The 14,022-nt window shown below is 39.5% G+C and overlaps 2 protein-coding genes across 3 annotated transcripts in view; one reads left to right on the top strand and one right to left on the bottom strand.

Annotated features, from left to right (window-relative positions):
* Positions 1–931: 931 nt before the first annotated feature.
* The window catches only part of vap (vascular associated protein), a 15,771-nt gene continuing 2,680 nt past the window's right edge, over positions 932–14,022 (top strand). Inside the window, exons 1-9 of one of the 2 annotated variants that reach the window (XM_087236689.1) lie at positions 932–1,191; positions 2,237–2,593; positions 4,363–6,459; positions 6,551–6,621; positions 8,679–8,737; positions 8,842–8,999; positions 10,858–11,017; positions 11,185–11,376; positions 13,582–13,766. In XM_087236689.1, the coding sequence (XP_087092815.1) occupies positions 1,149–1,191; positions 2,237–2,593; positions 4,363–6,459; positions 6,551–6,621; positions 8,679–8,737; positions 8,842–8,999; positions 10,858–11,017; positions 11,185–11,376; positions 13,582–13,766 (3,322 nt within the window). In that variant the 5' untranslated portion in view covers positions 932–1,148. Of the gene's footprint in view, positions 1,192–2,236; positions 2,594–4,362; positions 6,460–6,550; positions 6,622–8,678; positions 8,738–8,841; positions 9,000–10,857; positions 11,018–11,184; positions 11,377–13,581; positions 13,804–14,022 lie in introns of both variants that reach the window. The other variant, XM_087236688.1, reaches the window with a different exon arrangement.
* The window catches only part of cacng3a (calcium voltage-gated channel auxiliary subunit gamma 3a), a 22,503-nt gene continuing 21,806 nt past the window's right edge, over positions 13,326–14,022 (bottom strand). The window contains exon 5 of the transcript XR_015476205.1: positions 13,326–13,342. The gene's annotated coding sequence lies outside the window, so the exon portion shown is untranslated. The remainder of the gene's footprint in view (positions 13,343–14,022) is intronic.

Raw genomic sequence — 14,022 nt, 5'->3', positions numbered from 1 at the left:
ATTTAATAGTTCATCTCTAATCTTTATTAAAAATGAGCAATATACTTGTGTTGTTATTTAGACTTGGGATTTAAACTCAACCTTCAATTTACTAGTAAACACAAACATTTTACTGAAGTTCAAAAGAGCTAAGATTTACAAGACTGTTTTATTTTCCCAATTATGAACTTAAATAAGGCCATGTTTCCTGTTTTCAGGTGTAATAAATCCTCCTCCCTCCCTCTGTTTATGTGTATTTTAGTGTGTTAGTGGACGTCTGTGAACATACCTCTCACTGTGATGATGAGAAGCCAGGCAGGGACGCTCCAGGCATTTCCTTCATTTTTGTGTTAGTAATGGTTTGAATTCCTGTGCATTAGGTGAAGTTTTAAATTAAATAATGAAATTACATTCTCAAGTAAATGTTTGAGTTTTATTTAATGCTATAGGCCTACCTCCAGTGCTGCATCTCCAAGGGAAAAAGGGTTGTCTTTAAAGCACTTCTGCTGTCAGTTTTACCAATACAAATGTAGACTACTGTGGTAATATTCTGGCATTTCATTTTTTTTTGTTAGCCTACATTAAGTCCCCCAAAACTACTCTATCTGAGTTGTATATACAACCATTTTGAGTCAAGACTGACAATGATCTCTAAATGTCCTTCCCTGTTAATCTATTTTTCTAGATTGAATTGACAGCACAAGCTCGTCAGGAGCGCGCAAACAAATGCTGTCTCTGTTTTCTCTCACACAAACACACAACCTGGGTAATAAACATAATCTCGGAGTCTCCTCTGTCCCCTTAACTTTTAACCGCTTCCGTCCCATTCTCTCTTTAAAAAGATACCTAATCGTAATCATATGTTTGCACGTTGCTGTGTTTTCAACAGCCAGCAGGCGAGCTCGCGCGCGCGCTCACATAGACACACACGAGCGCGCACAGTTCTACGGTCAGTTTCAGTGACGGACTGAGGGATGAACTTGAGTCCTCGATGGTCTTTTTAAGGAGAGATACAAAAACTGCTACTAATCATCGTAATATACAGTGTTTGACTAGCTTAAATATCGTCTACGTTATACTGAATTAGGCTATAATGTATAACTGTTAACGTTTCTTTATGGAATCAACTGTGGCAACGGATTTCTTCCTGGAATGTTTTGGCTCCGAAAATGCGTCATTTTGTGTATCTTTTCCTATTTATTTTACCTCCAGGTAAGATGAGTAATTTCACTACTGGTTTATTTCATTAATATTTAAATGCTGAACACATTTTTAAACGTTTTGCCAGCTTATAGCTTACATTGTTACATGTTTCTTCAGAACATTGTTCAGAAATGTTTATTTAATATAGTTGTAAATGTTTAAATTGAGATTAATCTACATCATATTATTTTAAAATGTATAGCTATACTGAATCAGTCACCTCAGCATCGTGCCAAAGGTAACTTCCCACGGGATTACCTTGTTTTGAGACGTGCCATAGTATAGTATGGTGTCCTTAGAAGTAAGCCATGGAAATTTAATGGCACGTGAATTTCACTAGCAAGATATTTATACTTTAAAAAGTAATGTAATGTATATTGTAATGTAATGTATATTTATATAGTGCATTTATCGTGTATTGCCATACACCCAAAGCGCTTCACAATCATGAGGGGGTCTCTCTACACCTCCACCAGTGTGCAGCATCCACTTGGATGATGTGATGGCAGCCACAGGACAACGGCCCCAGTGCGCTCACCACACATCACCAGCTATTGGTGGAGTGGAGAGACAGTGATAGAGCCAATTCAGTAGATGGGGATGATTGGGAGGCCATGATGGGTAAGGGCAGATGGTGGGAATTTGACCAGGACACCTGGGTTACACCCCTACTCTTTGCGAAAAGTGCCATAAGATTTTTAATGACCACAAAGAGCCAGGACCTCGGTTTAACATTTTATCCGAAAGACGGCGCTCACTGACAGTACAGTGTTCCCTTCACTATACTGGGGCGTTAGGACTCATACAGAGCAGGTTGAGCGCCCTCTGCTGGCCTCACTAACACCACTTCCAACAGCAACCTAGTTTTCCCATTTGTGGTCACCCATCCCGGAGCGTACTTTACAAGTATAATTCTGGTACTAGATGTTAAACGATGCATTGTACTGAAAAATGATACATTGTTTTGATATTCCTGACTTAACTTTTAGGTGAAAACTGTAATGCATCTTAATTTATTAAAGGCAGATATGACAGTAATGATGTTTCTTTGCAGGTAACACTCTTTTGAACTCGAGCCAAGACTGTGGAGGTAAAATTCTTGGAGAGCATAGTGGCTCAATCCGGTACTCTTTACACCCGAGCAGACTTTTATTTGACAGAATTACTAACGACAGCAAAGAAAAGCAGTTGGATATTACGTGTACTTGGATTATCGATGCACATGAAAATCAGACTGTGTGGATAGATGCTATTTCTGTTGGGAAGGGAGCTCGTATTGGGATTACATTTGGGAATGGAGATACAGTGATCTACGAAAAGGATGAGCAGGAGATATTTTCTGGCACTGGGAGAACTGTTGTTGAGTGGAGCTTAAAAAGGACCGACAAAACATTTGCCACATTACATCTGAGTAAGTGTAAAAAAAGTCACTTGCATGCCTGTGTAATGTCAATATCATTGATTTAAAGATTTTTTAAAAATATTTCCCAAATAATGTTTAATAGAGCAAGGAAATTTTCACAGTATGTCTGATAATATTTTATCTTCTGGAGAAAGTCTTGTTTGTTTTATTTCAGCTAGAATAAAAGCAGTTTTAAATCTTTTAAAAACTATTTAAGGTCAAAATTATTAGCCTATTTAAGCTATAAATTTTTTCGATAGTCTACAGAGCAAAATATCATTATACAATAACTTGCCTAATTACCCCAACCTGCCTAGTTAACCTAATTAACCTAGTTAAGTGTTTAAATGTATTATTTACTGTCATCATGGCAAAGATAAAAAAAATCAGTTATTAGCATAGAGATGATTTATTAAAACTATTATGTGTAGGAATGTGTTGTAAAAATCTTCTCTCCGTTAAACAGAAATTCAGGAAAAAGATAAACAGGGGTAACAATTCTGACTTCAACTATACGTACATGCCAAGTATAATAGTGTTACCATGGTGTTTTGGACATGGACATGATGTACCTTAACATATAGAGTCAAGCCCTAAATTATTTATAAAAAATCTTAATAACATTGCTTTTATTCAACCAGCAAGATTTATGTTTACCTGTAATGACACAGGCTTCTCCCGAAATATAATAAGACGATGCACAAGAAGCAACCTTGTGGAAAAATGTATTTCTTGGGTTCTATTTACATTTGAGTAAAAGCTTTAAAATTTGCCAGGTGTATGAATAATTTCAGGCTTGACTGTATGTAAATATCAAAGTAGATGAAATTCTGTGACAGACAATTTCAAAGTAGTATTAGCATCAGACTAAACAGTCAGTACAAGGCACTTGAAAAATGTAAAAAAAAAATTTAAAAGTTTATTGGCATGGCTATTCCTTAAAACTGTGCCCACACGTTTCGGCAAACACTTCGGCAGAACCAGCAAGTGTTTGCCAAATCATGTAGGCGAAGTTTTAAGGAATAGCCATGCCAATAAAGGTTTTTCAATATTTTTTCCAAATTTTCAGAGTGCCTTGGGCTGTCTTTTGCTGCTTATTTTGATAAATCCCTTACCCAAAGAGCATTATTTAAGCTACCCTTAAGCACTATTTGTTTGAATTTAGGGTATTAGCATCACTATACCATAACACAACTGTACCATCTTGCAAAGTGGTAACTGGTTTGTAGAAAAACAATGGTAACAAACATGTTGTAGATAGATCAAAAAATAAAAACAGATGCATTAAATATTAAGAAGTTAGGCCATAGGATAAATGGTCGTGCCCAACTGAGCCTGGTTTCTTTTGAGGTTTTTTCCTTCACTTTCGTCAATTGGTGACGTTTGTTCCTGGCCACTGTCACCACTGGTTTTGCTTGGCTTTGGGATTTGTGGAGCTGCGCATTGATGGAATTGCCTTTTTTAGTGTTTGGAGTCTCAGCAGGGAAATGAACCCACACTGAACTGAACTAAAAAGAACTTAAACTCTGAAAACTGGACTGACACAGATTCAATTTACTATAATCTTCTATGTTAAGCTGCTTTGACACAATCTACATTGTAAAAGTGCTATATAAATAAAGATGACTTGAATTGAATGAGCATAGGATGTGTGAACAATAACCAATGATAGTGTGGTATGTTTATTTTCCTCCCCTTAGTGTTTAAATCTTGTGTCTTGAACTATCTCATAATTCCTGTTTCCATTCACGCTTGGTGTCTGTGTGTGTTTTTCTCAGGATGGAACACGTCAGAGGAGAATCAGACTTCTGCTTTGATTCCTTACACTCACTCTGAAGCTGACCCGGTTTCTCCCTCTCCGAGTTCCTCAAACGGTGTAACCTACACCCCTGACATTCCAGTGAACAGCAATGAAACCCCCAAAACACACAGTGTAGGTGGAAAGGGTATACGGCAGGGCGGAGGTGTGTCTGACCTGGCCGATAAGCACAGACCCCTCTATCCACAGGAAACCACCAACAATGGACAGGAAACGGCTGGAGTCTGGATCTCTGACCTCGCGTTCACTGGCACACATTCTTATTCTGATACACACACCCGCTCTGGCCTTGGCGCACACATGGACACGCTTGCAGTATTGTCCGACAAACCTCCTTTGGCTCAGTCGTCCACTAAAGACCAATCGCCATTGCTTTCTGCACAAACTACGCCCAGTTCGACAGCTCCCAATGCTGCAAAAACAAGCACTCTTTTAGACACAAATGATGTTGCGTTCACCGAATTGCACAGAGGAAGTTCACAACCCACACACACACATGCATTTACTCAAATCCAGTCCAAAACAGCTAAAAGAGGTGATCTAAGTTCAATTTTTCCTACTTCCAGCTATATGACGGTAAGTCCACCAAATATTGAGCCGTTCAACCAAACATCCACAGAGGCAGATTTCATTAGTGACAGTGCTACCAAGGATAAACCTACTACAAGGACAGGGTTTAATAGGGATGTGTTCACGATGTCCGAGAAGATTGTGACGAATCCATTTCATGGAAATTTTTGGAGCTCGAACACAATTACAGATGACAGCCAATCCATAGCTTCAGAATCAGACAGGACCGATCGCTCTCCGAGGTCAACAAATCCTAATAAAACAATCAATGAGGATTTATTTATGACTACTAGCACACTTGCCACAGTATCTAGATTTCCAAACCAAACCAATCCTTTAACTTTTCCTGACAGCGAAACAACTGAATACTCAGGGTACTCAGCATCTCCACCAACAAATGTTACCACAGACATTGAACCAACAACTTCAAGTAGCACACTTGCAACTTCTGAAGCATTAACCACCCAAAGTTTGCACACCGTCCAAAGTCACCATACAAGCGCTCAAGAAACTAGCTCTGCATCTGCGCCTGTCTTTGACCTGACATCTCACAACAATAACAAAATCAGTGCATTTACCACTTTCTCCTCTACAGACGTGACCCCGATTGAGAGCACAAGTACACCAGTGGTGGATGAAGGGTTTTCAACATCTGGAAGAGATTGCCTTGGTCTTGGATGCATGTCATATTTACCCACTACCATGCAAAGAGAAGAAGAAACCCCAATAACCAGCCCTCCATCGAGTTCTGCAAGTCCTCAGATTAGTCCTAACATGACTTTTGATGATCCCACTACAGTAGGAGTTGAGAATCGCACTAATGTGGAGCAATCAGACACATCTTCATCACAGGTCCAGAATACTAACACCAAATCAAGTATTCAAACTGAATTATACACATCTACACCTCAGTATTTACATCCATCTTCCAAAACCACGCAGAGCCATGTGGGATTTTCTGATGTAACGGATATCAATGAGATGACTAGTGGTCAAATGGAAAGTACAAGCCAATTAAGTACTAGTACGACAAGTTCAAAGACAACTCTTGGCTTATCTCGATTTAATACTGAATCATCAGAAAACACTAATGGTTTTACTTCATCTTATCACTTCACAACTCCCTCCGTCTTTCAGGTCAGTACAACTGATCATACCATTCAAACCAGTACCACTGATAGCATAACCACTCCACACTGGGAAACTAGTCAGCCTTCAGTGGTTCACACATCTTCAGTAACCATCCCACAGGTGAATCCGCACACCACGACCACAGAAACGACTTCAGCCCGGGTTCATAAGCAGTCTCAGCCTGGAACTTTTAGACCTCTCCAGCATACTACCACAAGCTCTTTTGTTATTCACACAAAAGCACGCAAAATACCTACGCAAACAGTTAGCCATTCTACTGCATCCAGCTTTGACAAGAAGTGGCCACATGGACGCCATTATTTCATAGTGGATGACCAGCCAGTGATCTTCAAGGGTGAGAAACAGCTCTTGTCTTTTTGAGGCTGCTCTGCAATTTTGCACATTTCTAAATGAAAGTTTTCCTTTTTTTCTTCTTTTTTTTTCAGAAAAAACATTTCAAGTGCTCCTACAAATCGTCCTAGAAGGAGATTATGTGCCTAGTGTGAGACTTCTGGAGGTGAAACTATTTAAATTACATATATTACTGTTCAAAAGTTTGACCCAATTGGTGTTAGGATTAGGCTAGGATTTAGTTTTTTATTTTACCCTTACAGAAAAAAAAAACACAAGTGTCATTTGAGGGTCATAATGTGTATCACATGTAAAACATATAAAACGTATCAATTTCATATGAAAGTAACACAATCGAGTCAAAAAGATTTTAACATGATCGACTGATTTCTTTTCCAAAGGGAGGAGTATGTGCGCCTATAGACGTTCTGGTCTAAAAAAGGAGGCGTGTTAAGGCGCGTTGCTATTTTGAGGAACTAAAATAGACTGTTCAATAGACCAGTAGAGAGGAGGTCTAAAGTCCAGCGCAGAGCACGTTAGTTGGCGCCTTGCTTAAACATTGCTTAATACACACAGGATGTACAGCAACACGCAGATATCTGAAAAAGAATTAAAGGATTAAAATATTACAAAAATTATTATTTTCTAGCCTACATAAATATAAAAACCACTGCCTCCATGCCTTCTTCATCTCGGGGGGCTTTTTAGTTATTTCATGACAATTTGCTTTTGTATAATGTCATTATTAGTAATAGTATTATTTATTATATGCAGATTCATATTTGTTTTATTAAAAACAATCTTAGATTTGCTCACATATCAGGTTTTAGACCATATGGGGCAGAGCATGTGTACTTGGATATAACGCAAGCTTTTTGACCACACTTCATTATTATTGTTCATTTATTCGTTTGCTGGAAATTACAACTGAATTTAGAAATAGATTTGAAACAAATCTTTGCGCTTAATAAAGTAAATTAATTATATATAGGCTAATGGATGTCTGTGCGTACAACACGTTTCCCTATTCACGAGAGTGAAAGTGAAAGTAAAGAATGAGAAGGCTCATCTCTTATTCTCGCGGTGTAAATGCTCTATTTAACTGCTCTCGCTAGTGAAGCGTTCAGGTTTTCCATTATTCAAAGTCTGCCGTGTAAATAGCAAATGCGCTATGGAGCAACGCAACTGACTTTTAAAGGGAATGGGAGATGAGCCACTGATTGGTTTATTCTTAAAGCACACCTTTGACTCATTAAGAGAATAAGCTCAACCCTTTTAGCAGATTTTTCCATCCTTAAAATAGCAAAAGTGAATTCTGACGCGTCCTTAATGCTTTTGCACCCTGCGCTTTGGACTTTGCACCTGGATCGTCAAAATAGAGTCCTCAGACTGCATTTATTTGATCAGAAATACAGCAAAATTGTAAAATTATGAATATTATTACAGTTTACTATTATTACAACTTACTAATTGTGATCTATTTTATAAAGTAATTTAATATCATTTATACCTGTGATAGCAAAGCTGTCATGACACCAGTCATTACTTCTCCAGGCATCTCTGATAGAAAGTTCAGATAATAATAATACAAAATATAAAATTTTTCTTTTTCTTTAGTGTCAGTTTAAGGCATCTTTGCTGAATGCTGATTTCATTAAAATGACCTGTAGTGTATGGTTATAGCATAGATTCTTAAACTTGGTCCTGGAGGGCCAGTATCCTGCTGATTGTAGGTCCAACAAACCTGCCTCAACATACCTACAGGGATGTTTCTAGAAAGCCTAGCTTAGCTAGCCTAGCTATCCCAGGTGTGTCTGATTGGGGTTGGAACTAAACTTTGCAGGACACCAGTCCTCCAGGACCGAGTTTGAGAACCCCTGGTGTATACCCATGATGACAGCAGATGATTGATGTCATAAGACAGGTATGTCAAACTCAATTCTTGTAGGGCCGCAGCCCTGCACACTCACGCAGTCAAGTGATGCGATTTCACAGGTCAGAGTTTACCAAGCTTGAACTTTGCACCTTAGCAACCTGCGAAACTTGACGCATTTGCGTACGTAGGAATGGAAGTCTATGGGGAGACAAGTCCAGTGTGACCGCAGCTTTACCTGTAGGTTTTAAACAAGCCTGAAGGACTCAATTAGTTTGATCAGGTGTGTTTAATTAGGGTTGGAACAGTTTAAAATCCCTGTCATAAGAAAAAAACATCCACTCCTGCAGGTGGAGACATTTCTGCAGAAAGTTGCTGGGTTTCAGAATCAACATGTAACCTGGCACAGGTAAAGAGCTTTTCTAGCCTATTCTCAATTCACAGTGTTTTAGCATAAAAAAATAATCGAGAGAACCAGATTTTTGATTGATTTTCTGATGGTATCTTCATCAGTGGTCCAGTTCTGCAGACAGTGGTTCAGTTCCAAACAGTGCAAGCGCTCTCCTGGCTGGGAAGGGTGGAGTCTTTGTTACGGGAGGCTGGGTTAAACCCACTGCCAAAGAAAGGATTATTTGTGGGTGGAGTTCGAGTGAAGAATATTACAGAAGGAGGTGAGTGTCAATCATATCTGTTTTATATATCTATTCCATACAGTTTTGAGAAAAAAACAAATAAAACTTTGGGTGTATCTATATTTGTAAAATACACATCTATACATATTTTTTGGCAATATTATATTTATTGTTTTATCTAGATCTGTTCAGTTTTCTGCAAATAAATGCTTCCTTTACATGCCTTGTATCCAGAGAATCAATAATAACTTTGAAACAGTCTCTTTTTTTCCTAGAACTGAATATGGAGCATATAAAATATTGTTAACTTAAAGGTGCTGTATGTAAATTTTTGACTCTTCTAAAGGATAAAATTATGTGTTTGCAGATATTTAAGAAACATGCTAAGTGAACATATTAGTTTATCTGAAAAACAATGCTGAAGTCAGATATTCTGCTTTGAAAATGTGTTTTCCGTGTCGGAACGCTGTCTTTGTTTTGGTTCTTTTAACCCGCCCAATGCCAGTTTAGCCAAGCTTATTTCAGCACCTGGGTTGCCTTGGTGGAAAACCACATATTTCATTCATTCATTCAGAAAGATTCTGAAAGCAAGCGTCCAAAATGCGACCTCCGGTGGATAGACAGTAGCAGACTCAAAGTAAGACAGACTTAGTTCAACATAAGGTTATTAATTGGCAAATGATATAAATATTATGAAAGTAACCATTAGGTGAGCAGGTTAACCTCGTAACCTCGTGTCCTAACAACATGCTTCGTGATGAGATATGCAGTGATAAGCAGTAAGGCTGTTTGCACCAGACGAAACACAACAGAAATTTAAATACAGCCATTCAGAAGCACAGAATATGCCCTCACTCACAAAATGGTAAGCCTTATAATCTAATTAATACATATTAAACCTCTTTACCATTATTAAATGTACTTGCTTAATCACTGATATATGTTTAGTTCTAAAGTTTATATTCAAAGGGTTTATTTTATTTTCAAGATCTGAGGTTAACTCATTTTATTGTGGAAAATATCGGGTGCCTTTGCTTTTATTTGGAACACGATTTATATAAGCCTTTAGGCTCGATTGTCAGACTCGCTCCTGTCCTCAATCTGGCAACCTGCGCTTGCGTTTGTTTCAAGTGGTGGTGCTGCAGAGCCATTTGGGCAGAGCTGAGCTCCAGCGAGGGGGAGCATGAGCTCTTGCTCCTCTTTTCTTGCACTTCTTCTACGAGTGATGTCACTGGGGGTAGGGTTAGGTGTGGGGTTGGTTTACGCATTAAAACAGCTTATAGGAGGATGAGCGAGAGCTCATGCTCCCCCTCGCTGGAGCTCAGCTCTGCTCAAATGGCTCTGCAGCGAGCACCGTCTCGTTTGTTTTGATCCAGGAGTGCTATACCTTGTTCTACCACTGGGTGTGAAACTTACAAACTGCACCTTTAACTTTTTGCATGGGCTCCTAAAGTTTGTGAAATATAGTTTTACTCACACCTTATGTAAGTTTTGGAACAAACTCAAGGTTTCCCTGAGAACCTAAGTATTGTGAGAAAACACAAAAGCATTAAAACATTTTGTATTTCATTTCATTTTCTCACTATCACCGTACAACTATCAATGAGACAGCCCACCCAAATATGAGAAATTTGAAATCATTTACTCTCCCTTCACTTTTTCCAAACACAAAGTAAGATAGACTAAAGAATGCTGAAAAAAGGCATTGACTTCCACAGTATTTCTGTTCCTAAAAACGAATGTCGATGGCTGCATTTTTCAGATTTTGATCTTATTTTGTGTTCAATAGAAGAAAAAAATCATGATAGTTTACAACTACTTATGTATGTGTGTGAGTAAATTTTAATGTTTGCATAAACCATCCCTTTAGGTACCAACTTCTTTCTCTCTCTTTCAGGTTTGCAGACAGATGCTTGTGAATGGTTGCTTGAATGTCCGTCTGGGTTCCAGTGTGTCTCCTCCAAGGGAAATGCCACCTGTACATCTGTGTGCCACTCTGAATACTGTAAACATCAGGGCATCTGTGTTCACCGCCTCGGGCAGCAGCCTATCTGCCAGTAAGTTATATAGCATAACAGATTTTTGACTTGCGGCATAAAGCCTGGTCTATGTTAATCAGGAACTGCCCAGTCAAACAAGAAGAAACCATCTGACCAATATGCACAGCTTGTAAACAGCACTGATTAAAGTCCTGCTGAAATAACCAGGCTGTCTCTTTCTGAAGGTGTCCCGTCGGGGAGGATTACTGGTTCATGGGCCAGCGATGTGACCTCCGCATGACCCGGCCGCGTCTGGTTGGCGTGTGTTTTGGGGTACTAGTTGCTGTCGCAGCAGTCATGGCTCTTCTGTCATATCTCGCTGTGCGCCGGTTTAAAAGCATGCTAATGCAAGCCAAAGTGGAGCAAACACGCAGCAGGTATGACATGTGCAATCATTTCAATGGAACATTTTACAACTCTCCTAGACTTTAACAGTTGAGTTTTACCATCTTTGAATCCATTCAGCCAATCACCAGGGGCCTCATGTATCAACGTTGCGTACGCACAAAAACTTTGCGTACGCCAGGTTTCACGCTCAGAATCGCTCACGTTTGGATTTACTAACAATGAACTAAACGTGGGAATGTGCGCAGCTTCACGGCAGCTTTTTGGCAGGCGTACGCACATTTTTTGTGCGTGTCTGTTTTATTTCCATTGGCGACTCCTAGAGGCAGTTGTGTTAAATTCCTCTCTACAAAGTGTCTGAGCCTTGCAATGGCAGCTGTATGAGATGGGTTCATCTAGCAGGTATATAAGGTTTCCATACCATACAGTTGACCAGCTAAACATTAAAGCACAATTTGCAGCGGTCGCCTGTTTTCCCAATGTAATCTGAGCTATCTACTGCACGCACATTGCTATAAAGACACTATCTGAAGATGAATTTGCATTTGTGAATCAGAAACATTTCCATTCAATAAATGTGCAAATAAAATATGATGCACAAACTTATTGATGATTCCTACTTGTCTTTCTCGTGATAAATAGTTGGCAAAATCTGATATGTAGCGGGGAAAAAAAAGAAGAAAGAGTTCATCAGACGCTGGATTCGAGCCGAGTTCATGCTCGAACGTGTCAAAACATGACCACATGCGTCTTACGAGCGCGCCACTGAGACTGTTAAGAGTGCTGCAACATTTTACAGATATAAACCAGACTATTTATTTTTTTTAATGCACTCAGTGCGATGTTCAAACCCAACTGTGTTGACCGCATCAGCTAAACTCTCCCACTCTATTTTTTTTCTTTTGTTGTTAATTCCGGAGAACAAACTTGCAAATAACACCGCTTTTCTCCGGTCTGCCTCCGAAAGGAGCACCTCCAATTCACATTCTGTTCAAAGTTTCTCTTTTTGCTTGCTTTTGCCATTGCTTTTTCGTTGGGTTTTGCCATTAGCATAGTCATTAGCATATTCATACGGGGGAGGAGGCAGGGAGGGGTTTTGCGCTCGTGCATGTTGCGCTCAGTTTCACGTTCATTCGGATGTACAAAAGAATATGCGTGAGATTCGGCGTACGCAGTGTTTCATACATCTGAATTTTTTTCTGCGTACGCACATTTACAGCTTTGTGCGTACGCAATGTTTTAGTAAGATTTCCACGCAAGTCTTCGTACATGAGGCCCCAGGTCTGGTGGGAGCTTTAGCTTAGCATAAAACATTGAATCAGATTAGACCATTAGCATCTGGTTAAAAAAATGTTTAAAGCTTGACTATTGTGTACTTAGACTGGTGGAAAAAGAAAAGTTGCTATATTCTAGGTCAGTAAGCTCAGGCATAATGATACGCAGTTCTTAAAAATAGTTCCCAGCTAAGTAACTAGATTACAGTGCTGCATATCATTTCGCCTGCTGCAGCCATGGTATGGTGGCAAAGTGTCTTGAACTTTTCATTTTCCATAGGTCTTAGTACACAATGTAACTACAGAAGAGTGAATCTTTAAATAGGACAATTATTAAAACTTTTATTTGAATTTTTGCAGCAAGTTGCTAATGGTCTAATCCAGGCATGTCCAAACTCGGTACTGGAGGGCACGTGTCCTGCAAAGTTTAGGTCCAACCCCAATCAGACACACCTGGCCTAGCTAATCAACCTCTTACTAGGCTTTCTAGAAACATCTTTGAAGGTGTGTTGAGGAAAGTTGGAGCTCAAATCTGCAGGACACCAGCCCTCCAAGACTGAGTTTGGACACCCCTGGTCTAATCCAATTAATGATTTATGCTAAGCTAAGCTAAAAGTGCTCCTGGAAGTTTCTGTGATGGACTGAACAGATTAAAAAAAAGGCCAACCCTTTATATCTAGTGAAGTTGTAAAATTAGCTTATTTTTTAAAAAAGTGGAGTGTTCCTTTAAACACACGCACACACACAAATCTGTCTGTTTTTGTTATTGGAAACAGTTTGCAGGAAACCATCACACTATGGGTTTGTGATGGCACCACTAAAAGGGAGGGAATGGGTTGTGTGATCACACACAGACACACTACTGTAAATTAATTTTACTAACAATCCATTGTGTTCTGTGTGTGTGTGTTCTGTGTGTGTGTGTGTGTGTGTGTGTGTGTGTGTGTGTGTGTGTGGACACAGTTATCGCAGATTTAATCACTTTGATGAGCTTTCGGCTCGTTTTTGGGGAAGGTCCTGGCCTGGCTCTGAGGACTCTCTGGATAACCCTGGCTTCACCCGCTCAGATGAACTGCTTCACCTGAGGGCTCTCGACCGCACCTGCTGTTACCATGACGACACTCTATCAGTGGTGTCCACATACCATGGTAGCGGAGCACACCTCAACACTGTATATCCTCATGGGTACAGTATGATTTATGGGATATTATCAAATGAACAATGGTGCTTGCCCTTTATTTTACACTATCTGTTCATTCATTCATTCATTTCTTTTCTTGTTGGCTTAGTCCCATTATTAATCCGATGTCGCCACAGCGGAATGAACCGCCAACTTATCCAGCAAGTTTTTACGCATTGGATGTTTTTCCAGCCACAACCCATCTCTGGGAAACATCCACACAC

This window comes from Danio rerio, chromosome 1, assembly GCF_052040795.2.
Source record: "Danio rerio strain M-AB ecotype USA chromosome 1, GRCz13ab, whole genome shotgun sequence".
NCBI classification, from domain to species: domain Eukaryota; kingdom Metazoa; phylum Chordata; class Actinopteri; order Cypriniformes; family Danionidae; genus Danio; species Danio rerio.
This window is presented reverse-complemented; position numbering and strand designations above follow the sequence as displayed.